Genomic DNA, 27,243 nt, shown 5'->3' with positions numbered 1-27,243 from the left:
GAGCTCAGCCAGGGCGAGCCCTGGTTCACCCCAGGTGAACCCAAAATGGTCACAAAATGCACAACCAGTCATGGGGTCTCTCTATTTTATAAGTTCTGGTGCATTTGCATATTGGAGTTAATTGTCTAATTCCAGCTTTAGCTTATGAAGTCCCATCCTTCTTGTTTTTCTCTCTTCTGTCCATGTTGTTTGTGCTCCTGGGCCTGAGATTTGGATCATTTGTCCTTGGTGTCCAGCTAGAGAAGGAATTGTTTGTCTACCCAGTCTGTGAAGAGAGCTCACCATCCCCTAATATGAAGCCCAGACCCACCCACTAAAGCAGTACAGAATCTTAAAAATATAAAAGTTAAAACCTGAGGCATCACATTTTATTGGGAAAATTGAGGATTCACATCAAAGACTAGATGAGGCTGTGCAGGCAGCCCTGCCCCTGAGGGGCAGCACACAGCAAAAACGGCTGGGCTTAACCCTTTGGGATTGGGACCTTTCTACTCCAGGGATTCAGTTGATTATGGAAATTTTCCACCAAGACAAAGAAAAAACACTCTCCAAATAGTGTTGCAGAAAGCAGAAAAAGTGATTCCAATATTTATATTTTCCCAGCACACTAACTGAATGACGAAGCTGGCTTACCCCACAAAGGGTTTGCTGAGCTTGTCCAGCAGTTGGTTACAACTGCTTATATGCAAATGACTATAGATCAAAATTATTACCTAAATATGCATGAATAGTGAGTTCTTTATGGCTTGTCAAGAGAAAAATATGCTGAGTATACAACTACTGCATCAGAATATTAATGACAAATGTAACACTGGGTAGGAATTTTGAAAAATTCCATTAAAACACACCCATGTTGTATGCTAACAATGCAAAGACAAAAGCTAGCAAATTTCCTGATTTATTTGGTATGCAATCAATTATCTGTATTTTTAAATGTGATAAAACCAAGATAAATTTCCCTGTGAACAACATGTAACCAAGCTGAAGTAATTTTGTTTACTGGTTTATAATATTGTGAGCAGATGCCTGTTTAAAAAGCAGCAAATTTATCTTTTGTCGTTTTAGATTTTGATTACAAAGTTGTCTTATTCCTGGCGGGAAAAAATAAACTAGTCTGTCTATACAAATAAGAACAGGCATGGAAAGGAGAGTCTTGATCCCAAGCCAAATAAAAATAGACCAAAAAGGCATTCTAGCCCATCTAGCTATTGGAGAGAGAAAAAAAACCCAATCAATCTTCAGTGGAAAACTGTCTAAAGCTCTCAAGTCAAAAACCTTCCTCAAGGGGGTATAACATCAGTGAAAATGAACTGCACACAACAATGCTCTGGCAATGTTCTGTCGTTGCTCTGGTTTTGCTGATTTCCCAGGATAGGCAAGGTTGGATGTGATCAGTGCTTGTTCAGACGAGGTTCCAGGTAAAACCCAGGATCCCAGAGGGGTCTGGCTGCCAGTGCCACCCTGCTCATGACACGAAGGGGCTGGACCCGCCACCAAACCCGCTCTGAGGGCTGGGCCCGGCTCTGTGAGGGCCCCTCACCATCAATGTTCGGGCTCAGCCATCAGACCCGCTCTGAGGGCCGGCCCCGCTCTCTGAGGACTCCTCGCTAGCGAGGCTCGGCCCGCACCGCTCTGCGCACGCGCGCCTGACAGGGCGGTGCCGAGCACGTGCGCCAACACCGCCGAGGCGGCCTCCGCCCTCCCGCCGGCCCGGGGCGGGGACGGAGGAGGAGCCCGGCTGAGGGGCCCGACCGAGCTGCCGCCCGCCCGCCCTGTCTGGGCCCGCTCCGGTTCGAACGCAGCGCGGCCCCGCCCGGCCATTGGCGAGGGAGAGGGAGGGAGTGCGCGCCAGGCCCCGGCGTGTCTCAGCGAAGGCGTCCGGGCGGGCCCCGCTGCCGCGGCGGCGCGTTCCGCCCGGAGCGTGTGCGCGGGCCCCGAGTGGAGCCGCCGCTGCCATGGAGCGGGGGGGCGGCGGCGGCGCGCGGGGCTGATCGCGCCCCTTCCCCATGAGACTGTGGCTGTGCTGGCTGGGCTGCTACACCCTGCTCCTGTGGGTGCTCGGGAGGACGATGTGGGCTGGCCCGGCCCGGTACCTGCGGAGCCCTTTATCCAGGTCCCTCTACGTGAATATGATGGGCAGCCACCGCCAGCCAGCCCCGGACGCCAGGGAGAACCACCAGGTACAGCCGCGCTGCCCGCCCCTCCCTTCCCTTCCCTTCCCTCACGGGCTGGGCGGCGGGGGCGGCTCAGGGACCCCCGATCCCCGGGGAGCTCCGCCGGGCAGGGGCGGGGGATCTGGCGGGGGAGATCGGCGGGGGGAGCGGGGAGCCCGCTGCGGGCTGAGGGGGCAGCGGGCCGGGCAGCGCAGACAAAGAGAAGGAACTGCTCTGTCCTGCGGTGAGAAAGTTGCTCCCTGCGGAACGCGCCGCCGAGCGCTCCCGGCGCTGCGGGCTCGGGGGGCGCCGCGGGGAAGGCGCGGAGAGCCCGGCGGGGGAGCAGAGCCTGTCCCGGCACCCGGAGCTGGCGGGTCGGGGCCGGAGCTGCTCCCGGGAGAGCGGCACCCCGGGTTCTTGACCTGCGCCCCTGGTTCTGGATGGGCACCCCGGGTTCTGGATGTGCACCCCGGTTTTTTCCATGCACACACAGATCTTTGTCCGGTGAGCCCTGTGAGAGCGCTCCAGGGAAGTTTGCAGGTGCTGCTGACGGGGGTGGGTTTGTAATCACAGAGGTGTTTGTAATTAGCACCGGTGCGTCTAGAGGAAAACAAAAAAAAAGTGGGAAGCTGAGACTCCCACAGAGGCCTTGGAGCAGTAGGGGGTGACAGACTGGGAATGAGTTGTTGCAGTGTGATCCGACTGCGATAAAAGGTTAGAGCTGTGTTAGGGCAGTGTGCCCACATGGGTCGGTACCTTGTGGAGAAGTTAGGGGCCGTGCCTTTGCAGTGCAATGGTTACATGATAGATTTCATTTGGAATACCTTCAGATCCGCACTATATTCTGGCGAATTGCTGCTGAAAATCTGACAGGAGTTAGAAGGGCTAATAAAAAGTCTTAGTGCAGAAGGAGGCTGGCAGCTTAATCTAGGTTAAATATGCAGAACCAAGCTAACGAAGATGTAGTATAAGCGCTTGAGGACTGCTGTACAAAGGGAGACCATAATTCTTCCTGCTGATCCATTTCTGCAGCCTTCTTACTGCTCTGGGTGGGCATCCAGAACCTTGTTGGGTGGATGCAATTTAGTGCTTGTGGTCTGCTGTTGGGATTATTGAGGACATAAGTACAAAGAGAAGCAGAATTCAGGTTTACAGGAAGAACTTCCTTCTGGTGAACAAAGAAAATCTGGAAGTCTTTTGTGTTGTTAAAAGCTGTAGTAGAAAGACAAGTCAGGGAAATGTATTGTGGAGGTGCCTGTGTCATTCACAGGTAGATGGTCTGCAGTGGATAATCTTCATCTCTGTTTTATTTGATCTAGATTTTAAATGCAGGTATTGATTATTTAGTACATTCAGTAAGATTTATGGTTACTGAGTTTGTGGGGTAAGCAAGGGTTGGATGTTCGGACTGCTGGTACTTTGACTCTGTGGTTTTACTGACTTAACTCGTTATATGTAAATTATTTAAAAGACTTTTTCATCCTTTTACTAATATTAGGCAAGAATTGCAATGTTTGTAATTTTTGCTATAACAAAGGTCTTAGTACAACAATCTGAAAACGCGTAAGAGATTGACACACACTTTGTCACGTAACTAGTGGCCTTTCTTAGGTTGTATGTGTAGGAAAACAAAAGCAGTTTCTGTTCTGAGGAAAAAGTTCTGGAATTAAGCTGCTTTTCACCTTTTTTTTTAAATTTGAAATTTAGATTGGGGTTTTTGGGAGGTTTTTTTTTTCTCTTATAATGTGTCAGAATTTCTGTTATTCATCAGTGTTATACAGGTAGTTGTCAATAACCTTATTGGCAAGATTAACCATGAGAGATCATTGAATCATTAAGGTTGAAAAAGAGTTCTAAGATCATCAAGTCCAACCTTTGACCAAATACCACCATACCCACTAAACCATATTGGGAAGAAGAAATTGGAGATCTGTGAACAACACCCAGTTTTTGGAAACAAGCTTCTGTTAGTTGTCACCATCATCCTTCTGCCAGTGGTTGTGTCAATATTTAGAAGTCTTAAAGACAAGAATTGCAGGACTGTTGTTTTTCAGTGGAGCTGCAGGTGAGAGTTCAGTGCAGAGCCCTGAGGTGGATGAGCTCAGGTGTGGTCATGCTGCTTATGGAACAAAGCCTCTGTTTCCCAAGGCTTTGTGAAGGTTTTCTTCTGGGTTGAACCTGGCAACACATTGCAAAAGGCAAATCACCTGAGCCACGCCAAACCTGCCTTGAGAGTGGAGCTGACACATCCCAGCCTGCTCCTCAGCTCCTTGGGATCTTTTGCCTCTGCCACACTCTTGGAATTGGCTTCTGAACAAATGGACAAAGTACACAAGCTGCTGCTTTGGTGGTTTTTCAGGAGCCACTAAGGATTCCTTTTGGGAATCACTGGCCTATGCTGATTTGTTTAACAAGTGCTGAGCTGCATTGAGAAGAGACCTGAACTGGTGAATCAGCAGTTTTGGGGATCCCTGTGCCAGGCTCAGAATCTGGGTTTCAGAGGAAAGGATCACTCACTCGTTCTGCCCAGCAGTGTGTTTGAAAGTGCAGACCAGAGCCTGATTCTGCCAGAAATGCAGGAGGTTTGCAAACCTCAGCAGGCACGTTTGCTGCTCGGCTGAGAGGCCTTGGGGTCTCCCCTCTCTGCTGTGGGCCAGTGTTTGATGGAGCCCCTGTTGTGAATGTGGCACAGGGGCCCTGGGGCGCTGTGTGCTCCCCTCTGCTGCTGGCACTGCACACACTGCAGTGACAATCCTGTCCCAGTGCAGTGATGATTCCAGGTTCCACTGTGTCAGTGCTGTGTTAACCTGCCTGCAGTGTCTGTTCCACTCCCAACAAGGCAAACAAATGTGATGGGATCAGGGTTTGAGCACAAGTGTGTTGAATCTTTGGGGGGTTACCCCAGCTGACAGTTTCTGTCCTTCCATGTGCATGTTTTACAAGGTTCTGCTAAAACTCTACATCTCACTTTAGGATACTTAAAGCTCCCTATGTGCACAATGAGCACATGCAGCCAGATTAAGGAACATTAAGGAAGATTTAAGAGAGAGATGAGAGCGTGTTGGCTGTAGAGAATAATTCTTAATGGTAGAATGTAGACACAATGGCTTTTTATGAGAAGGACTGGCACCAACTCCATGTAAATTTAGGAGAGTGAAAAATAATAGTAATATTCTTCATTAGAAAGAAATTTGAAAATTTTAAATACAACTTTTGCCTATGTTGGCTTTCTAGGGAATTTACCTTGTAGATCTCTTCCAAGTACAGGGTAGTAATTAAGACAAAATTAAAACCACTGTTTCTTAGCAAGCAATCAGTCCTCGCTTTGTTACAATTCTAAGTTAATTTAACCCTGAAGTTTGTTGGAAAGACTGTAGGAAAAGCTGAATTTTTGCATTTATGAAAATTGGTAATAATTTTGTATGTATTAATTTTGACTACTTCTGGGCTTACATTGCTGAACTTTTAAAATGATCCTTTATCTCTTTCTCTAGTGGTATGTCTGCAACACTGAACAGTTGTCTGAATCCCTTCAGCCTATTTTTGTCCAGAGTTACCTTGACCAAGGAACACAGATCTTCTTAAACAACAGCATTGAGAAGTCAGGCTGGCTGTTTATCCAGCTCTACCACTCTTTTGTGTCCTCTATTTTTAGCCTTTTTATGTCTAGAACATCTATCAATGGGTAAGTGAAAAGTCAATCTTGGGTAAGCTAAATACAGTTTGGATTTAGAGTTTTCAAGTGTTCAGCCCTACCCCTTGATCTGCCAGCTTTTCAAAATGTGAAATTTCCCTTTGCTGCTGTGTCAGATGTGAAACACTCTCCTGTGTTCATCATTCCCAGCCCTCTTAGTGGTGAACACCATTTCCAGTATGGGGGGACATAGGAGGTAGTACAATTAATACAAGGCAGTCAGAGGATTCTGATTGCATTTTATAACAATTACTTGTGTTAATTTTCTCCTAAGAGAGTGTTCTTTGTGTCTCTTCCCTCAGCTTTCTTCCCCCTCCCACCTTGCCCTTTCCCTGTTGCCCCATTTTTATCAGTTACTGTTGTGATTGTGCTGGTGGCTGTACCCAGACTGTTCTGTATTATTGTACCTAAAACTCTTCCTGCTGGAGAGTGTTTGCTGTCCATGGCAAATCATGGCACATTTCTAAGCACTGCAAAGCTGGCCAAGTGCTGTGCCTGGTAACACAAATGTGGAATATTGTCCTTTCCCTAAAAGAAATTCCACCTCAATTTGTGTGCAAGCTGCCCTGGAACAGGTGACTTCTGATGGATCATGTTTGGCTTATGAACCATCAGCAAAGCAGGAAAACATAAACGGATAAAACAGCATTCTTCTATTCTTATTGCACCAGTTGCAGGGGAGTTTGGCTGTTCATGGGTGCTTTAGTATTTTTTTCAAACAAGGCAGGGCTCTTTTTTGCTCACCTTACCCCCTTCAGACACATTTAACAGCTTATCAGCTTTGACCTTATGAAAAATGGATTTTGTTACATTTAGCCAATTCTCCAGTATCCCCACCTCTGCACCTGCTACATACTTCTGCACAGTCTGATACAAAATAGGAGCTGTCTACTGGGGTTAGAAAAATAGTCTTTTTCCTTATTTTCTACTCAGATGACTTTATGAGCTTCCCTGTGGTGTTCTTAGTTATGTGTAGCTTTATATAAAGGTTCCTTTGGTCTCTTCTTCCTTTCTCTTCCATTTTTTTTCAAAGGCTCTTCAGGGCTTTGAATAACACCTCATAATGCTGTTAGGAATAATAGCTATGAGCCAATTATACAGTGTGGACTGACATGTGTGCTGCAAGGGGGCTCTACTTAAATTGGATGTAGTGTGTTTATTTTTATACATTTGATATCCTGCTTAGTTTCTTCTCTATGACTTTGTATACTCTGTCCTTTTTGTTTCTTTCGGTTTTAGTATTCAATCTTTCCTAGGCCAGCTCCTTTTCACATTTTTTATTCTTTGAGTCTTTTTGTCTCTGTTTATGTTTTTTCCTGTTTGCTTTTTTTCCTTGTTCATTGTCTTTAAGTTTAACCTGCTATCCAACAGGAGTTTAAAGAATAGTATTTATCTACCTGCAGTCTATTAGTGACCAGTTCTTCTCCCTCTGCCTGCTCTTGTAACTGTTTCATCATTGAATTCTGCTGTGACAGCTGGAACGTGTCACTGTGTAGTCTTCAAACAGTTATGGGCGGGTATGGCATCGACTTGATCCATAAGGAATCCAACTGTCGCCTCTACCCAATTCCTTAATGAGTTGTCTATTTTCTGTTCCACAGCTTTTCATGTTGAATGCAGGATCTGCAGACAGCAGCAAAAGCCATTGTAACACAGAATTTTAAAAATCTCTTTTGCCCCTCCAGCAGCGTTACCCCCATGCTTTCTTTAAATCTGTTTTCTGTCTTCCCTCCTCATTCCACATCCTATTCTTCATTCATTGTGCATACTTCTGTGTCTGCAGCCATTTTATTTCCTCTGTTATTTCATCCTGTTGGGTTTTTTTAAGGTAGGTAGCAGAGATTCAAATCTGCAGACGTGACAAATAAGGTTCAGTCTTTATCTTTCCTACTCTTTCTCTTCTCCCTTTTTTTTTTTTATAATGCAATCATTTTCTTGAGCTGCACCCCATGAGCTCTTCCTTACCTAATCAAATTCCTTCTGGAGTCTTAACCACTGTAACTGCATGTGGCTCTGTGTTTGATCTCTTACAAATGCAAGGCAAGTTGAACTGGATTTAAAATTTATCTGAGCAGTGACCTTGTCTACTATTATGTATGACTGGTTCCTGCCAAAGCACATTCTAAATTTCTTCACTGCCTGTCCATTAAAGTTTGTACAAAATTGATAATTTCTTGTTTTACATTTTAGGCTGCTGGGAAGAGGCTCAATGTTTGTGTTTTCCCCAGAACAATTTCAAAGACTGCTTAAAATAAATCCTGAATGGAAATCCCACAGACTTCTTGATTTAGGGGCTGGAGATGGAGAAGTCACTAAAGTTATGAGTCCTCACTTTGAAGAAATCTATGCCACTGAATTGTCTGAAACCATGATATGGCAGCTTCAGAAGAAGAAATACAGGTATTGACTGAATAATTCCTACATCCTTTATATCAGAAATTACAGCAAGCAATCTATTTGTAATTTAATGAATGTTCAGTATTTTCAGTCAATTCCTTTATTGTTTGATTGTTATGCAAAAGGTTAGCCTGTACAAAAGCAGAAAACCAAACACATGTGATGATCCCTCTTACCAGTGTTGGTTTTTGTCTCCTTTATTACCTGATGTTTATCAGACAGTGTAAAGGTTCATAGGGCTGGACATGCAGCCATGCTGATCATTGATTTAGTTTCCTTTTCCAAAAGAGCAGAAGGATCAGGTCTGTCTCTTCTCTAAATGGTTGACCTTACCTGCACTACCAGCACGTCCACAGGGAATTTTTCTCTTCAGTAGTTGTGTCTGAAATCAGCTTGTTTTTATTTAACAGATTGTATCTCTTTTTCCTTTCCCAGGGTGCTTGGTGTGAATGAATGGCAGAACACAGGATTTCAGTATGATGTTATCAGCTGTCTGAATTTACTGGATCGCTGTGATCAGCCACTGACTGTATTAAAGGACATTAGGAGTGTACTGGAGCCAACCAGAGGCAGAGTCATCCTAGCACTGGTTCTGCCTTTTCACCCCTATGTGGAAAATGGTAAGTGCACAGATTAACAGCTCTTTAGGCAGGTAAAGAAAACATTTGTAGGATCTAGTATCCTCAGATTAAGTGTTTCATTAAAGACATGTTTGTATTTGATTTTTTACTAATAACGAGTAGAGGGCATGTTCAGAAGTATGAAATCATAGGTAAACAGGCCACAGGATGTAAGCTGTTTTTTTTAACTCCACAGAATACATTGTTGACACCAACAAAAAGCTCAAATATTGAAGTCACAGATCCTGTTTTGCAAGTTAACACATTTCAGCTGTGTTGGAGCAACTTGGGAAAACTGGTCCCTGATTAGGGCTCTCCAGTGACCAGTTGAGCAAAACCCCCAGAACTGTCTAATGCTGAGTAGAGCCTTTCAGGTCAAGCTGTTGCAAGTGTTCCAGATGAATCCCACCTGAGAATCCATAGAAGGATAACTTTCACTTTCCAGCATGAGGTCTCAAAGTAAAATATGGACCCCTACAAATACAAAGTATCAACCACTATTAATATTGTATGAATTTACATTGTACTAATAACGGGAATAAAAAAGTAAAATTAAGTGCCAAAATTATTTACCCTACTTGGAATTTAAAGAAATATATGAGATTTTCAGATGAATCTGTCCTTATGACTAAACTTTTAAAGAGACTAGGAACCTCTTTACATGCCTGTGATTGTGGATTCAGGTTGAAGCACCCTGAAGGTGGTTTGAATTCCAGGAGGCTGATGTTCATCAGGCATTGTTCTGGTTCTCCTTGAGTGTTAAGACTTGTCTGTGTGGAGGCATGGATGCCCAGAAAATACAGAACTAATCATGTTCTGGCAATCACAAATGCATCAAACTGAAGGGAGAAAAATAAGCATAAGAAGGAATGCCATCAGGTGAAGAATTACTTATAATACAGTATTTGAGCTTGCAATTTTGTAACTATTTTGAAAAGTAGAGTCTTAAATTAGATTTGGTGTTTGACTTTGGCATCTGTAAAGTATTTCAAGCATATTTGGTTACAACTTGTTGTTCCTATAATATGGAACAATATGGCTTCTCCTTGTAGAAATCCCTTGCCACTATTTGCCACAATTATGGATATGGGCCCATATAAACTGTTAACAGTGCAAGTTAGCACACACAAAAGTTACAGCTTTCCCACTAAAGATCAATTTAACTGTGGGCTAAAGAAGCAGACAATTAGCTGCCAGACTGTCTTCATGATGCAAAAACCATTTTAGAATTTCAGTATTTTCATTCAGCTGTTCTACATGATGCATTTTAAAAATAGATATGTACATATGTTTTATATATAACAAAATTATACTTGGAACATTCAAAGAGGAGAACATTCCACAGCTCAAGTAACTTCTTGTAGCAGCTCATTAAAACCAGCTTGGACCCATGTAGTGAAACTTTTTAATTTTGTAGGAGGAGAACAAATGGAAAAGTGTTGGGGCAGGTAAGGTGTTTGATCCAGTGATAATTCCATAGATTGAAGTGGAGAAATTACTTTAATCAAAATGAGATATATGGGTTATTACATGCAGTATAGTGGGCTGGCAATGGTGGAAGCTATGTGAATAACATAAATCCTGCTCTAAGAGAACAAAGCAAGGTGGAGAAGAAATTAAAATACAGATCTGTGCTCACTGTTTGTGGAATGACAGTGACACCTAGAGTCCAGAGGAGCTCAGTCATAAATTCTCTCTGGGGCTTTCCAGTTGTATTTCAACATGCAGGACAGCCAGGAATGCAGTTACTGCAGGTGTCTCACCTGGCAAGAGATGCTGATGAATCATCAGGTATTAGACCAGTCACTAAGAACAAGTGTTACCACAACTTCATTTTTAATAGGTGTCTCACAGAGTCATATAAGAATCCTCTGTATTTCCTAATATAGACAGAAAAAATCATTATTGGGTAATACATAACTGGTGTAAGTTTCACTAGAATAAAATGTCATACCATACTTCAGAAGCAGTGAACACTGGGAGCCTGGGAGTGTGACATTTCCTTGTTGAGTGTGTTCATAGCCTTGTAATGAATTGACAGGGATGAGAAGGCAGAGGTGTGTATTCTGTCCTCCTGAAATACCATTAATTGAACTGGAAACACAGTGGTGTGTGAGATGGACCCTTGCTTTGTCTCAGTTGTCAGTTCTCATCTTGCAGAAGTGAGAAATGCCACTTCATTTGTTAAACAAAGCCTTGCTTTATGTAAATTCTGATAAAAGCTGCAGCTGTTCTTTAGAATGGAAAATGCCTGATACCAGCAGGTACCTTGTAAAAGTGCTGATTTTGCAGATTGGCTAGGTAGTAACTGCTGGAAAAGGTACTTTAAAAGTACACTGGATAGTGTGGTTCTTTTTTGTGCTTGTGTCCATGTTGAACAGGTCTGTAAAGGCAAGATGTGGTGCTCCAGGTATTCCTGACTTGGGATGCTGGGGCTGGGAGATGGGGGTTGTCAGCCCAGCAGGTGAATTTTAGTATTGGAGGAGCAGTGTTTGCACAATGACAGTTACTTTCCTAAACAGGTTTGGAAGATGCTCCCATCCCAAATGAGCTTTTCCAGGATAGTGTTTATATTGTCAGTGTTTTCTGCTTGCCTGTCTAATACACAGGTTTTGCTCTGTTTAAACTCTTCTAAGGCTCATTTACTGTTGGTCTGTAAATGTTACATCAATAACTACCCCATTAACATGAGCAAATCCAGAATTTCACCCACGAAATGAGTTTATTTTCTGTTGCTGTCAATTGTCAAACATCTTTCACATCCTGTTTTGTGTAACAGGAATACATAAAAGTTTATATAAACAGGAAAAAAAAGAATTAAATCTAAAGTAAAAATAAAGCATCAGCAGTTGTCTTACAAAGATGAAGTCTTTTCTCAGGGTTCTTGGAAATGAAAAATGGAATATGTAACACAGATGTAAGGTACAATGAACTTGGTTTTGGTGATCTGTTTAGAAAATACTCCTGAAGAAAACTGCCCTGCAAGGTGTTCTCCTCTTCCTTTGAAGCAAAGAAGTCTGTGAAGAAGCTTGACTTCCTCACCTGCTCCTTTGCATGCAGGAGAAGTGTTGAACAAATCTGAAGTGCTGCACGTGCTCATCTGTTCTGATAAACAGTGTCATCTTCCAAATCCTCCTAGGGACAGAAGTGTTTTGTTATTGAGCTGTTTTGGTTTTTTTAATAAAGGCAGAATTTCTTTTTTGAGGCAAGCTCCATCCCTTTAGTGTTTCAGTAAAATCCTTTCTTCCCTCTTGTCCAGTTGTTTTTGTCCATGTGGTATCTACAGTCTTCAGAACATGTTTCTTACCCTGTTGGCTTTTCCTAATCTCCAGGGGGCACAGGGGCAGTAAAACACAGCCCATATTTTCATATCTGGTGGTCAAACCAAGGAGCAGGCCATGTCAGCAGGGACTGGAAGGCTTTAAAGGGATTATTACACAGGAAAGTGATTGGAGCTGTATGGAAATAAATGAGGTGAAATGTATACAGGAGAAGTGCTTGACTTTGGTCTGTGTGTCATTTGGTTCCTCCTTGCATCTCTGAATGATCTCTGTGCTCAGAATAGGAAAGAATTAACATTGTTTCTCAAGAGAAGCAAGATTTTTAAGCAATTTTCTTTGCTTGCAAATATGTGTGAGTTCTAAAGATGTGTAGTTTGGTTTTGTTTGTTGAGTTTTTTTTTTAATAAGTTACATGACGTGTAAAATTATTGTCATATAAGACTTAATGACTTAAATTTAGAATGCTGAAATAAGTTGTGTGGCTTTACCCAGTGATGTTGAATACTTAGTTTAGGCTCTGTGTGTTGGAGGAAGGGAAATACCTTTAAATACATCACAGAGCTTTTGCAATAGTTTTGTTATGTTTGTGTCCCCTGCTCTGGGTTAATGGAGCAAGAGGAGCTGAAGAAGCAGAACTTGAGTGCTTTGCAAACATAACCTCCTGACAGCTCCAGGCATTTTACCAGACAGTGCAGAACCAGACCTCTTCTTGGCAAAATGCAAATTTATGGCAGTTCTAATTTTAAATGCACAAGCATACATTTAAAAAGGGGTGTGTGTACATTTATACATGTATAAATAGATGTAATTGTATGCATCTGGCCATTTAGAATGCTTTATAATGTCCTTGACTGTCACTCAGAATACTTTTTTTACATCTCTATCAACTTTAAAGGAAATAGATACAGTAAACTCCTAAAACCTTCTGGTTTCCTTTTTCCCCCATAAATTTAGGTATTGGTGGGTGGGTACTCACAGGCTGTTGGTGGTGTTGAGCATATCTCTGCTTTTGAAGCTCTTGAGCAATTGCTTGAAAAATTTTTCGGCCGCTATTTATTTTCTGCAAATAATTTAAAATATTTTAATTCAGTGCAACATTTTGAGTTGGAGAAAACATCTTTTTCTGCCTTTCCTAAATTAGGTTTTTTACCTGGATATGTCTTTGGGATTGTTACTAAGTAGCATTTTAAAAACATGCAGTTTGGCAAACAAAGGTTTTTTTAAATTACATTATTATTACATTACTTAACATATACACCTTCTTTAATGGCTCTTTAAATGCATGGATTCTGATTTTCATACAAGGATATGTAGTGGTGGAGGCTGTTGTTGACTGATAGCAAAACCTGTTATTGTCAGAGGTTTGAACAAAATTTTCTTAAAACCTGAAGGAAACAGCGTGTTAGAGATGGCCTTTACAGAGATTAACTTTACCATGCATCCAATGTGTTAAAAATAAATTACCTGATTTGTTAAAATTAGTTCAATATAAATTGATAACTAATTTTGTACAAATCTAAAGTGAAGCCTTAGCAGCTCAGATGTCTCTTTAATGGAATAATCAATTAATCACAAATTTGATGCCAAATATACTTCAAAAAGACAAGAAGAAGCTCTGACTCACAGACAAAGCAAATAACATGGTAACATACACAGTTCTCTGTTGTTTGGTCTTTCCCACTTTTCTTTCGGAGCTTTGGTTTTAACTGGAGGGAGGGAAAAAAGCAATTAAAATACAAGATGAGAAGTTCGCAGAGTAGTTAAAATTGCAGTGTCAGTTTGTAGGTGAGTGTTCACTAGGTCAGCTTATACCACTGGAAAAAACAGAGATTTTCACATGTGAAGCCTTTTGCAGTTTCTGGTAGTAGATACTGCAAGTGTTTTTGCTTTGAGCATGGTGGGACCTGCTTGAAACACTACTCAAAAATAAACCAATGGCATCACAGATCCAGTTTTTCCCCTGAAGAAGGCTTGTTGAAGTTTTCCCACTGTACTTTTCACTCTGTACCTTCACTTCTAAAGAAAAACAAAACTGAAAAAGCCAGTCCTGTCTTTATGCTCAGACAGTAATCACTACAGGAAGGAATCATTTTACCATATCATACCAGTAAGGACTGTGAAGTCCTGATTCTCCTGTCAAAGTCTCATTATCATGTAGAGATTCCTGTTGTAGCTCTGTTTTTATCTAAACACAAATTTTGTTCTAGATTTAAAAAAACCCCAACAATTACATAACTGTTAACCATGTGCACTTTAATGGATTTGTTTCTATAAGCATAAAAATTTTTCCAAGTCTCTGATATTTTTAAATTTTACGAAGGTTTCCCTTCTGTACATGTATGAGGAGGTCAGTCTGCAGTAACTTTACTGCAGCTCATAAATACTTTTACATGAATTTAAATTATTATACTTTTACTGGAAATTTATACTCTCAGGATAATTTTAACTTCAGAATACCTTTTATTTTAGACACTTTACTGAAGAAAGTAAACTAAAGTTCCTGTTGAGAGTCCAGGTATGTGCCACACAGGGGTTCACAGATGTGTGTGCAGCACATGGACTTCAACCAACCTCCTCTTTAAAACTTAACCATAATAGTTATGAAAGTTAGAAATGTGTTTTTATTCCCCTCATGGAGATGTTAAAACTGCATTGATTTACAAATGAACAAAACCAGAAAATCACTCTGAGCCTACCTTGTAGACCACAAAGGAAATGAGCACAGCAGAGCTGTACAGGAACAGTAAAGTTGAAGCAATGGTCATGGAGATGAGTTTTCCATGGCTGAGCTGCTTTCCTGATCCTTTATTAAAAATGAGTGTTAGAATAAAGGGCAGTTCTGATTCACTTAATTTTTTTAAGACTCTGCATTCCAACCCCCTTTCTCTGAGGAATTAAAAAACCATCTACCAGCAATATTTTTCTGGGTAATTTTCAGTCTAAATTCCTAAATGAGATAATTTTCCTTTTGTTCATTCATATGTTTGCAAGGGCAATGGAGACCTGTTAGTTTTGATTATAAACCTTTCCTATAGGGGTAGAAAGAGAATGGCATCCAGTGTTCTGTTCCTGTAAAGGTATATCTGAATAAAACTCATAGACTTCTGTTCAGAAATGGAATTAGAAAAAGGAAGGAATATAAAGTAAGTAATAATCCAACTGAGTGTTTCTGGTTTTTTTTTCTTTTTCTGTTTTAGGCATGTAAAACTGAAATGTTGCTAAAGTTTCATCACTGTCTTAACTAGAGGCAAGTGATAGAAAGGTTTGGAGCATTTTTCTCAGGCTGCCAGTGTGAATCCCCAGGTCTGAGGCCCTGCACTCTCTTGGCAACTTCTACTAAATGTTGGTTTCTCTACTTCCCATTTTCTAGTAGATACTTCTTTCTGACAGCCACAAAAGTCTTTCTGTAAGAGGATGTAAAGTGTGGTTTGACAGCAATAAGTGCAAAACTTCTTTCTTTTGTAGAACTCTAGAGTCATCTTTATCATATGACAGAACAGCCTAATTAGCAAACGAGGTTGAGATGCTTATTTGTGGAATCCCTCTGGCTTTACTTATAACATCTTAATATAGCCATACTACTCCTAATGGGTTTGTTGGTATTTCCATCTTAAATGTCATTCTTGAAAGTATAAAGAGAGTATTTAGAAGAGATAATTTATTTCTTCTAAGATGCTTCATTAAGAAGGAATAATCAACTGACCTGTTACTGTTAGTACTGTTCCATCTCCTGTTTGTTTCGAAAGGGGTGATGAGTCTGAAAATGCTATTCCACAGATATAAACAGCGCTGTCATCTTCAGCCAGATCTTTGATCTGAAGAAAGATGTTATTTCCTTCTGAATGTACTTTATACTTCTGATGATCTGTGCAGTCAGGAGTACACAAACCCTGATGTGTGTTAGTTAAAAAGCGAAACCACAGAACTTCAGGTTGGGCTGAGGAGCATCCAGAGGCAGAGAAGGAGCAGGGCAGGGTCACGTTCATGGAGGAGTCAGCCTGCTGAAACCTGGGCTGGGCCACAGTGACGCGGCAGTGACCTGCAACACCTGCTGGGAGGGAACAGTTGGTGATGGCAGGGACAGCTAGAAAGCCAGGTACAGTCTGAAAAGGAAAAACAACTGCTTTTGGTTCATTCAGGGAAAGGTGGGCAGAAAGGAAGAAAACAACTGTGTTTCAAACTTGAAATGATTACAGTTGTTTTCAGCAAACTTTGTTTTTAGATAGTTCTACAGCTTGCACATGTGCTCATTTAACACTTTTATCTACAGGGTGAAGTGCTTGGCTTTCTATTTTTTGACAAAATAGGGAAGATTGATAGATCCAAAGCAATGTCCATGTCTGGTCTTCTCCTTTGGCACTGGAGAAGAGCAGAAGAATACTTTGTGCAGTTTCTAGGCTGTTTGTGGGGGTACTGGCCAGTGGGGCGGGTGCTGTGGGACATAGTGCAGTTGCTCAGGGGAGCAGTTCTGCAGGGCTTTCTCTCTCCTCCACTGTTCCTGGTCTGAGTCAAACCAGACAAGCTGAGGGCAGGCAGTGGAAATGTCATAAATCAAGACATTTATAATTTAGCAACTTCATAACATTGATTAGAATTCACAATAGTTCCTAGATATTCTTCCACTTCATCACATATATTGACTCTAGGTTTCTAAGAATAATAGTGCTTGTTAGTCCTGACATTTAAAACTGTGTGCAGAGAAAACAAGAAGGTTAATCAGAGAAGAGCATTCTAATTAAGGAACTAAAATGTGTGGTTTAGTATGACTAGTCTGGAAGATTTTTTTTTAAGTCTTTATTGAAATCCATGTGAATTCTGTGTTAATATATTTAATTTTATTCAAATAAATAGTGTAGTTATTTAAACTGTGGCATTGAGCTTATTGCAGTGAGAATAAAGGTAGTATCTAAATAACATCCTTTTCTGCTTGCCAGAAAATAAACTAGAAGATAAATAAACTGACATCTCTTAGTGTACTGCTGAGACACAATTTGTAAACCTGCCTATGGTGAACAATTAGCATTGTCTCTTCATCCTTTTTGTCACTAAATCAAATCAGATTCAGTGGCTGTGCCTTGTACAGGAATAAAGTGAAAGTGATTCTGTGTCAGGTCCATACCAGAGCCATTCCACAGCAGCTACAGCAAGCTGAAGATTGTGAGTTGTGGGTGTACTTGCACCCGTGTGATGAAAGGCAGAGCTTGTGCTGCTGCAGCTGATCCCTTTCATTTCCACCTTCTCCAGGGGCTCTGGTGTCCTTGCAGGGCAGAACTCCATGGCCTCAGGTGCTGCCTGCTGGGCTTCCCAAACCCTCCACCCAAACAAACACAGTGCTCTGAAAGCAGGCTGCTGCTGGAGTGTTCCAGGTGACCCAGAAATTACAGGTTACAGCAGCGTTTCAGACTTTTTCTTCTCTTTTTCAGGGAAGAAAAAGGCATTTGCTAGCAGTTGTGTACCTTGGAAGTTAAATGACAACAGCAGAAATTAACCAGATTTTCAGCAAAACTTTTCACTGCTTTTCTTTTGTAGCTGTGCTGCAAACCATAACCACAAAATTCTCAGTCTTGTTTAACTGCTGTTAAGTGAGAAAATGTAAGAAATTATTAGAAAGTCTTACCAGCACCATACAGGATCCAGTCAAACGCCAGCATTAGCACATTTTTAAATTTGTTGAAAGATGCCATTTCTTGTATCTCTGTGGAAATGAATCTTCTTGAAGGAAGAGGAACTTAGGAAATGTTTGGATTTGCAGAACTGTCTTAATCACAAGATATAGAACTTCCTGTTTAGAAGGGTGTTTACTACAGCATTTAGCAAACTGGTTAAAGGTACAGACCAAACAGAAAGCTTTTGTTTGTTGTGGATGACATTACTTGGAAAATGAGTGAAGAACTTTAAATTTAGAATTCCTGAGAGTTGTACCTATAATCCTTCAGATTATTTTATTGGATATTACAAACAACAAGACATTTTCCAGCATGCTACTTAATCAGCTTCTTAATTGTATGTGACCCCAAGCAGCCTTTAGCAGATCAGCTGGTAGGTGGCCACTGAAGGCACAAAGTAGCCATCCACTGTAATGGGGTGAGCTGCTGGTGAAAGCTTCACAGTAAATCATAGTTTTCAACTTGCTGGCTCTAATTACTGTAATTTCCTCTGTGCCTGTCTGCTGGACACCAAACTCACTAATGGCAGTTACCTTTTAGCCATTCCTGGCACTTCCAGTTTAAAAATGTAACAAAAGATAAGCTTAAAGAAGCTGCTTTTGAACAGCAGGGATAAACTGGAACTGATCTTGCAACAGGTCTGTGAGTGGTGTGGCAACCTCCTGTGTGGAGTGGAATGAAACATAATTAGTGTAATTATGCTTTCTGTAGGAAAATGCTGCACACAAAGTTTTCTTTATAATTAAAACAAAGCTGTTCTGTTTTCTCAGTAGGTGGCAAGTGGGAAAAGCCCTCAGAAGTTTTGGAAATCAAAGGGCACACTTGGGAAGAGCAGGTGAACAGCCTGCCAGAAGTTTTCAGTAAAGCTGGTTTTGCCATCGAGGCTTTCACCAGACTGCCCTACCTCTGTGAAGGTGACATGTACAATGACTACTACGTGCTGGATGATGCTGTCTTTGTCCTCAAGCCAGTGTAGGCCTGGGTGAAGTAAAGCTCCACAATCTAACCCAAGAAGCAGCCTCTGAAAGAGGATTTTGATGTATGGTTACTTAAAGGGAGGGAATTTTGGGATTGCCATGCTAAATAAATACCATGTAAGAAATTTAAAGGCCAAAATAATAATGTATTTCTTTGTAGTGTGATTAGGGGGGGGAAGAAAAGGTTGTTTTTTAAATGGACTCCTCAGCTGAGTATTTCTTTTTTACCAGCTCTTAAACCAACATTGCAATCTGCAATCCAGCAGCAATGGGGAATATTTTTTTATAATTACCTGCAACAGGGATCATATCCAAACAAAAGCAATAGTCTTGATCATGGTGAAACTGACAGTGTGAACTGTTGTGAAAGAAATCAAGCAAAATCTGGCAATAAAGTTATCCATTCACTTCAAGCCTTGTTGAATAAAACTGTTGAAATGGATAATCTTCCATGCTAAGTTACTTTCTCTCTTACTGTCATTCTTCACGTTTTTAATCATGCTAATAAACTTTTTTGAGATGACTTTTGCATTAATTTTTGTGTTCATTTTTGTAACCATAGCCATGCTTGCCTGCAGCAACTGCTGTTTGTGTTGAGAATCAAGCTTTCAGTAGCAATACAACCTTGCATTTATTTCAACAGCATTTAATTATTCTTTAATGGGATAACAGTGCACAAAAAATGTATCACTTTTGGTTGGGTTTCCTTCATGTTCTTCCCTATCACAGCCTCATAAATCCTCATTGCTTTTGCATTTGCCATTTTCCAGCTAATGGGGTTATGGTAGAACTTATCAAAACTGCACTTTAAGCTGATGGCTTTAAAAACAAACCCTCTAAGCAAGTTGTTGCCAAATGTTTTCAGCTTTAAAAAGTTGCAGGTGGTTTCTTGCAAATTTTCTGAGTCAAACTGCCTGTGAGGATCAGGCTGTAGGGGCTTGATAATTTTCATTTTAGCTAGCTTGAGACACTTTCCTTTCTTCAAAAACACTAAATTAATGCTATTTATTTTAACATGTCTTGTTTTAAAAACGGTTTAAGTGGATAAAGTGGCAGTTGGGATATAACTTCTCTTTAAAACAAGAGACATCACAAGTAGACCTGGCAGGTGTATGTCATGCTGTGCAAGTGTGAGAGAGCAGAGAAGCCTCAGGTAAGTAAAGTAAGAACTGACTTCTGTTGCTTTTGAAGTCTAAAAAAGTTGTCTGTTGTGGGTTTTTTGTGGTTTTTATAATTAATGGTGATTTTATGCCAGGTAGGATACTTAACAATGTCATTTTAGCTTTACCTCAAGCTGATGGTTAATGATTTCTCCTGCCAACTTATTAGCTTTTTGTTGTCAGTCATCTTTGTGGTATAGTATTCTGTAGTATAGGGCAAGGGATGCTGAAAATTTCAAATTACTTCTCAACAGTAATTTAGACTCAGTGTTTTTCTCATTTCAGGGTGTGCTGTTGCATTTTGGCACGTAGTGCAATCAGATTTGTCTGTTGGGAAAATGAGCTGTGTATGCTCTGGACTGAATCCATTAATTTATCTTCTGCTACCTTCATTTTATACTCATCTAGTAGTGGGAAGATGTTTTTTAATGCGTCATTAATTTAGGTTAAGGTAGCAAATATGAAGTAAGACAAACTTCTTTAAACGTACTTAAGTGTTTTAATCCCACACGTTAAAAATCACACAAGACACTGCATTTCATGCCTCACATTTTTAGTCCTGTCACTGAGGATCTCAGTTTGTAATGGCTTTGAGACATTTGGGAACAGAAGGTGCAATGTAAACAATAGGGTTGTTTGGTTTTTTTTTCCTTTCTTATGGTTTTCTGCTTTGTTCATTCTATTTAACCAAGTATTCTTACACTTAAGATGAGGAATTAAAAGATGACCAATGATGAAGAAAATCTTTCTACAAAGCATAAATTCAGCAGGGTCAAACACCTGCTTAGACCTGTTGAATAAACAGAATAACCCCCGGGACTGTACCTACACCTGGAGGTACAGTATTTCTGTACCTACACCTGCATTTCTAAAGCCAAAGTACCTTGGGAGGGAAGAGACTTCTTCCTCCCTGCAGGCACTGAGAGCATTTGTGTGCAGTCAATGCTGCTCACAGCCCACACAAAGAAACTCGTGAGTCCAATAGTTCAATAGCCCCAAAGATGCGATTTAAGGGAAGAAGTGTTGCAATTCCAATGTCCAAATCCATTACTCCTGGGTCTGGGAATCCTGCCGTGTCCTGCTGTGGGTGTGAGTGTCCATCCAAGCTGCACTGCACTGCTCTCAATGTGCAGGGTTTTGCTCTGGAGAGCAATTTAACTGTTCTGTTCTGTCAGGGTGGGCTGGATGTGTTGCACTGCAGGAAAACGATGCTGTGCCACACGATTTAGCCAGAAGCTTTCAAAGTTGGAACAGCTTCACCCCTCAAAACCACAGCCCCCTTTTGCCGGGTGATCCCAGGTACAATCAGTTCACGCTCTGAGGGACCCAGGGCCACCTTCCCCTGCTTTGGCTGGGTAGATGGGGAGCAGGGCAGCTCCAGCCCTGTGTTCCCCTGCACAGCTTGGTGAGCTCTCTTCACCTCGGACAGAAGCGTCCCCTCCTGCCGGCCCCGGGAGTGCCGAGCCCCTGCGGAGGAGCCGCTCCCGCCCGCCCTGAGGGCCGGGGCGCTGGGCCGGCTCCTGGGGCCGCAGGGCGGTGCTGGGCCCGGCCCCGCTCTCAGGGTCCCCCTGGAGCCGCCCAGCTCCTGCAGAGCCGAGGAGGAGGCGCACACGGCGGAGGCAGGTAAAGCTCTCGGGGGGCCTGGCCCTCCTGCTCTTCTCCTGCCCGCTCTCCCTTTCCAGCCCGCAGCCTTTGCATGTGGTGCTTTCCCTCAGAGCCCGGGCGCCAAGGGAAGGTGGGCACGGGCAGTGTAAGGGCTTATCAGCGCGAGTTGTGATTGTAAGGTCAGTTTCTGGTTATCGAGCTTCAGATAAGGCAGCGACTGCATGGGGTGAGTGATAAAATGTCTAGGATTTCTGTCCATGGAAGGGTGGCTGTTCTGGAGTGAGAGGAGAAGGCGATCTGGGAGTTTCTCTTTAGCGGGGAGTCTTGCAGGCTCAGAAATCTCATCACAGCAAATGCACGGGATGATCTCTGGGGAAATGCTGGGTGGGATCTGCAGGAGATCCCCAGAGGGGGATTTGGGACTGTCTGGAGGTTGCTGTGAGCTGCAAACTGACCTGTTTCACTCAAAAAATGAATTACTTCATCCTACAGGTTGTCTTGCCAGGCAGGGCTTTCCACAGCCCTTTTTGTGCCCTGCTGATTGTCCCCTTGAGTAAGTCAGGATGAAAAAGCACTTTCCTTAGCATTTAATCTCCTTAGACATTAAGTTAGCATGCTTTAATTAAAATACACTCCCTGATCAAAGCGAATGAATTGGAATAAACAAATCGGGAGTGACATTGGAAGCATGATTTAACCTATGAAGAGTAATCAAACTTTACTGGAAAATTATTAGGGCACAGGCAGAAGCAAACACAAGTAAGTTCCTTGTCTAGGAAACCAGATACATCTGAATGAGAGACATTTACTGTGGTGCTCCCAAAAGAGTGGCTGAAAAGGGATTCAGGTGTGTAAGAACAGGACAGAGGTGATAGCTTCTTGAAGTCTAAAAGTTAAATTTTTCATCATCTGTCAGTTTGAGTCGTTCCTATTACAATATTGGAGTTAAGTATTTGCAACAGACTGAGATATAGCTGGAGGCTCGTTGAAAGATATTTTTATAAAAGAGTACCTTGGTACATGAGATTAAACAGTCCAAAAAAGGTGTCATTTATCAAATATTCAGATCTGTAACTCGAGCTGTGGCAGAGAACTTTAGGGGGGAAAAAAGAGAGAGCACAGAATTCAGCAACAAAAAGAAATGCAGAAATTCAGTGTCTTGCAAATAAACCTTTGAAATGAGGGAAAGGGAGACAAAACCTAACAAAGTCTCTTTATGGTCAGAGCCAAGTGGGCCAATGGGACCCTGTGTGTCATTTGTTAAATCAGGGACTAATCCCAGTGTAAGGAGTTGCCATCTGTGGGTCAAGGCATGATCTACTATCTCAGATTAATTTGTTGTTTTACCTGTGGGGATGGTGGCTCTCAGGCTGAGCAGGGGGCCAGGCAGAAAATCCCCTCTGCAGTGGGATTGCAGCTGATGGCCCTCAGAGCTGAGGAGGGGATGTGGCTGCAGAAACTCCTGTGAGAGTGAAGCCTGCCCAGTCTTTCCTTCCTTTCCACCCCATTGCATTAATTCTGGTGTATCCTTGTCCTTCAAGATACAGACCAAAAGCAACACATTCATTTGTTTTGGACAACTGTGGAACTCAATTTTTTCTGGTGACTGTCAGTGACAACGCAGTGAAAAGCTCTGGGTACCCTGTTACTGCCCTTCCAGAGAATGTATCTTTCAGTGATTTTTATGCTGCACAGCACAGGGCAGCAGGGATGGCAAGGGCTACCAAAACATCTCTTTCCACACAAAACTGTCTGTGGTGAGGGTTTGATGGGACACTTCTTGTGAGTGCAAAGACCATGGCTTTGATCCGTCCAAGTGAAGTGACGTGGTCACTTTCCCAAATGTGGGACTTTGCTTCAGAAGATCGTAAGGGTGTTTTGTCCCTTTTTGCCCAAAGTGGCAGCAGGGAAGGGGACCAGGGCCAGGGGACCAGCTCCATCCCCTCCCTGCAGGGCCAGGGGACCAGGGCCAGGCTGTGCCACCCCTGGGTTCAGAGATCTGCAAATGGAGGGTCCCAGAGCAAGTCTGCAGTGATACTGCAGCTTAACCAGCTAGGAAAAGCTTTGGGTTTGTTTGAAGCTTCTTTATAATTTCCTTTTTCATTCAGTTTTTCTTCTGTTTTATCTGATTTTAAAAGGATTTGTTTGCCTGTTTTAACAAAACTGCATTGAAGCCATACTTAGGTGCAGTGTAACTTGGTAAATAAATGGTGCTACAAGGAAGAGAATTAAATGAGCCATTTGCTACAGGGAAATAAATCTGTCTGCACACACACTCTTCATGGACTTGTGTTTGCATGAAGTGTATCTCTATCCTAGAAAAAGATCTAAATTAAAAACTTGGGAGCAAGCAGCTTTGGATTGTTCTGATCTCTATCTGTACTCCATAGTGTAGGCTGTCTCTGATTTATAGCTATGAAATTTGGGGTGAATTTTGCATTTTGACTCTGTTCTTCCTATTTTCCTCTTCAATCCAAGTATCTTTTTATTCTAAAAACACCAGAAGAAATGTCCAGACTTTTGAAGATGTGTTTCTTGTTGATATCAATGAATCATGCCAAGATTACTCACAGTCAGAACTCTGAAGGTAAGAGCAGAACTCCTGTCTGAGGGGTGTATTTGTGGCACAGAAAGAGTTGTGGTTAATAAATTAGGTGCTGTTTAGTGACTGGGACCATGGTCTCTGCTCTCTTGGCTTCATGGAGCTATGCCAGCAAAGAATTTCACCAATTTATTATTGAATAGCCTTTTCCCCCCACTGTTTTTCTGTAAATAAATTTAATTAAAACTGCATTAAATCTATGCAAATAAATTATATATGTGTATATAATCACTGCATACAATAAATGTATTTTTATGTAACACAATTGACTGATAAAACATTAAATTAACTTCTAATCATGGGATAATCTTTTACAGATTTGCCTCCATTGTTACACAAAGCTGTGGTTAGTATTTTTATTTGATCTCTCTACATTTTAACATTACAACATTTTATATTATAATCTAAAAATGGTAACTTGTTACATATATTTGTAATTTTTCCTTAGGAGGAAGTAATAGCTGGGAAATATCTGAATGGTAATGTACACAGTTGTTCCCACTTATGCTTCTAAAATGAAATAAAACTCAGTATCTCACCATAACTTTTTATGTTCCATTTTTCATGTGCAGCCCTCCTAGATATGCTTTATTTTCAAAGGTAATGTATTACTCTCCCCATCTTGATTTTTCAAAATTATCTTGCACTTCAGATATGATCTGTTTCATATCCACAGAAACTGGAACATTATGGATAGAATGAAGTTGGCACATATGATTACTTGGATTTAGGTCTCCTGGGAGGAGTATTTCCTGTTAACAGGAAAAAACCTGTTTGTCATGAAAAAGAAAAAAAAAATATAGAATGAGGCTGAAAATGAATACTTGCTTCAGAAGTTTTGATAATTAACTTTGGTCACATGTGTCCAAATGGCTCTGTAAGGAAATTGGGTGCAGTTCCAGCTGTCTGTCCACCTCCTCCTTTCATCCTCCCTCCATCCCCATCCTCCAGCTCCTGGTGGCTTTTGAATTATTTGCTAATTTTGTCCAAATCTGAAAGAGCAGGATAAGCCTCAAAGGCCATTCCACTCCTACATATTTTGAAAAAAATCAGTGTCTGTGTAAGGAAGACTCAGTGAAATTAATGACTGCTGAGGGAAAGGCAGCAGTTCCTCCCTGTGCTTTCTGCAAGCAGATCAGAGCAGGCATAATGGGGAGCCAGAAAGCACATGCCTTGGAGATGGTGCTAATGGCAGCACCTTGGAAAATTGAGTTTGTTGTGGGTGGTTGTGGAATTAGATGGGAAAAAACTAATTAATTCCATTCCCCATTGAACCATGTATTTTCATTGCAGTAAACAGATCAGCTATTGCTCTGGCTAGGCACAAAACGGAATACTTTTGTCATTATGGTGTTAGCATCACTCTTTGTTTCCCTTTTTCTTTTTTACTCCTGTAATCTGCTCTTTAACTTGTTACATTATTTTACTTGTTACATTATTCTACTGGCATTTTTGATCCTGTTTTCTGTTACAGCTCTAATGTCTGGACAGCAGATCTGCTTACAAAAGTCATGGCATATTTTCATGCCCAGGAAGTTATGTTTACTCTTAGCAGCCTACAGGTTTGTGACATTTAAGGTGCATGAACATTTTTATTTGAAAAGGAATTTAAAAAACTTAATCTATCTCTGTAGCCAAAGCTAGTGGTCAATGATGGAGGAAAATAGGAAATAGGAATAGGTTGTCTTTTCCCCCAAAGATTGCAGGGGTATGCAAGGCAGAAATAATAACAACTCTTTTTGCTTTTCCTCTGATGGAAAGTAGGAATTAGGATTTTTTGTGCTAATTATTTCTGAGTTGAATGTATATAAATGCCGTTTCCCCAGAAAATGACAGGTTTCTCCCAGATTTTGGCTGCCTGTAGTTCACACTGCTCCTTTTGTCCAGAGCATCCTACACAATGCCTCCACCTGAGCCCCTCGCTCGTCCCTGCACACACAGGGACAGGGGAGTGTCAGCTGTGCCATCCCTGAGCCTCAGGCGTCCCCAGGAGCTGCACAGTGCCTGAAACCTGTCCCAGGCTCTGTCACTGTCACAGCTCACCCTCACCTGCATTTCCCTGCCACTGCCCCTTCCCTTTGTCAGGTTTGTTGGCAGCCTGATGTTCTCAGCAGGCTGAACCCCGAGGCATAAAGAGCCGCGTTAATATTTGGTGGTGGCAATGCAAGTTAAGCAAAGGCAGCAAAGAACAATTGCAATTCAAATTCCAAACCAATTCTGAAATAATTCTGTCAAGGAATAGAAGGGATTTTACTCCAGTCTGCTGCTAATGAGCCTTAAATTTATTTCTGTTCCAATGTTAAGATTCCCCTTCAATTTTTCAAAACAGGCATGAGGTTGTTAACTGGTAATGCAGCTTGATGCAAGAGAGAATATTTTTGGCTTATGACCTGGTAGAGACTTTTCCTCCCATCTAATTGCACATTTCCTTCCCTTTTTTAAGTAATATGCACATGATACCTGATATTTTTAGGCTTTTTTTTAGCTCTTCAGAAGTCTCATTTTCACAGCTCTGCTGTGTGAAGCAGAAAAGCTTTATTACTCTTGTTTTATGAAGTGAGAAACTGAGGCATCTTTGTTAAAAAGCTCCCTCGAGAGGACTGGTTCATGAAGACAAGAATAGGATTTGAAAATTGCTGTCTTTCAGAATGCATTTAGATTATTTTTGTTTTCAGTTTGTGTGGGGAATAGTTATTTTGATCATTGGCAGCACAGACAATACAGAGCTAAGCACTTAGTTCTCCATGAGCACAGATTTTCAGGGAGTTAAAGTACAATAGTATGAGGTTTATGTATATTACACATATTTTTCTACACTTCAGATGTCCATAAAAAGTTACCTGAAGAACCTTTTATACCAGCCCAGGCAGCTGCTGTCAGAATTGCAGCAGCTTGATCAGCAGCAGTTCCAAACTGCAATGAAGTACCTCTTCCACAGCAAAAAGGAGCATCTTGTAAGTGAATTCCCATGTGTGAGAAGGAAAAGCTGCTGTCAGTGGCTTAGATAAATGGAGAGGGACAGAGTGGGGGGCTCACAGTGCAGGCCTTGCAGTTACCTACCTGGCTTGGGTTGGATTCATCTCCTCTT

The 27,243-nt window shown here is 41.7% G+C and overlaps 3 protein-coding genes across 5 annotated transcripts in view; 2 read left to right on the top strand and 1 right to left on the bottom strand.

Annotated features, from left to right (window-relative positions):
• Positions 1–1,658: 1,658 nt before the first annotated feature.
• Positions 1,659–19,311, top strand: METTL9 (methyltransferase 9, His-X-His N1(pi)-histidine). 2 transcript variants are annotated; one of them, XM_074552913.1, is made up of 5 exons: positions 1,659–2,180; positions 5,648–5,838; positions 8,038–8,247; positions 8,680–8,864; positions 18,585–19,311. In XM_074552913.1, the coding sequence occupies exons 1-5, from the start codon at positions 2,007–2,009 to the stop codon at positions 18,785–18,787; spliced, it is 963 nt and encodes a 320-aa protein (XP_074409014.1). In that variant the 5' UTR covers positions 1,659–2,006; the 3' UTR covers positions 18,788–19,311. The 2 variants fall into 2 exon arrangements, with proteins under 2 accessions (XP_074409014.1, XP_074409013.1); XM_074552912.1 differs by having other exon boundaries at positions 1,662–2,180; positions 18,582–19,311.
• IGSF6 (immunoglobulin superfamily member 6) lies at positions 11,574–17,899 on the bottom strand. Of its 2 annotated transcripts, none has more exons than XM_074552914.1 (6): positions 17,763–17,899; positions 15,849–16,196; positions 14,842–14,948; positions 13,798–13,851; positions 13,122–13,205; positions 11,574–11,999 (listed from the first exon to the last, which is right to left on the bottom strand). In XM_074552914.1, exons 1-6 carry the CDS (start codon positions 17,827–17,829, stop codon positions 11,961–11,963), a joined length of 699 nt encoding a protein of 232 aa, XP_074409015.1. In that variant the 5' UTR covers positions 17,830–17,899; the 3' UTR covers positions 11,574–11,960. The 2 variants fall into 2 exon arrangements, with proteins under 2 accessions (XP_074409015.1, XP_005487408.2); XM_005487351.4 differs by having other exon boundaries at positions 15,849–16,193; positions 17,763–17,898.
• Positions 19,312–19,458: 147 nt separating the features above from the next.
• Positions 19,459–27,243, top strand: part of OTOA (otoancorin) — a 42,723-nt gene continuing 34,938 nt past the window's right edge. The window contains exons 1-7 of the mRNA XM_005487450.4: positions 19,459–21,571; positions 24,032–24,140; positions 24,473–24,501; positions 24,604–24,634; positions 24,728–24,755; positions 25,630–25,717; positions 26,978–27,109. Coding sequence (XP_005487507.2) covers positions 24,062–24,140; positions 24,473–24,501; positions 24,604–24,634; positions 24,728–24,755; positions 25,630–25,717; positions 26,978–27,109 — 387 coding nt within the window. The 5' untranslated portion in view covers positions 19,459–21,571; positions 24,032–24,061. The remainder of the gene's footprint in view (positions 21,572–24,031; positions 24,141–24,472; positions 24,502–24,603; positions 24,635–24,727; positions 24,756–25,629; positions 25,718–26,977; positions 27,110–27,243) is intronic.

This window comes from Zonotrichia albicollis, chromosome 16 (assembly GCF_047830755.1).
Source record: "Zonotrichia albicollis isolate bZonAlb1 chromosome 16, bZonAlb1.hap1, whole genome shotgun sequence".
Lineage (NCBI taxonomy): Eukaryota > Metazoa > Chordata > Aves > Passeriformes > Passerellidae > Zonotrichia > Zonotrichia albicollis.
Note: the sequence above shows the minus strand (reverse complement) of the source record. Positions and strands in the feature narration are given on the sequence as shown.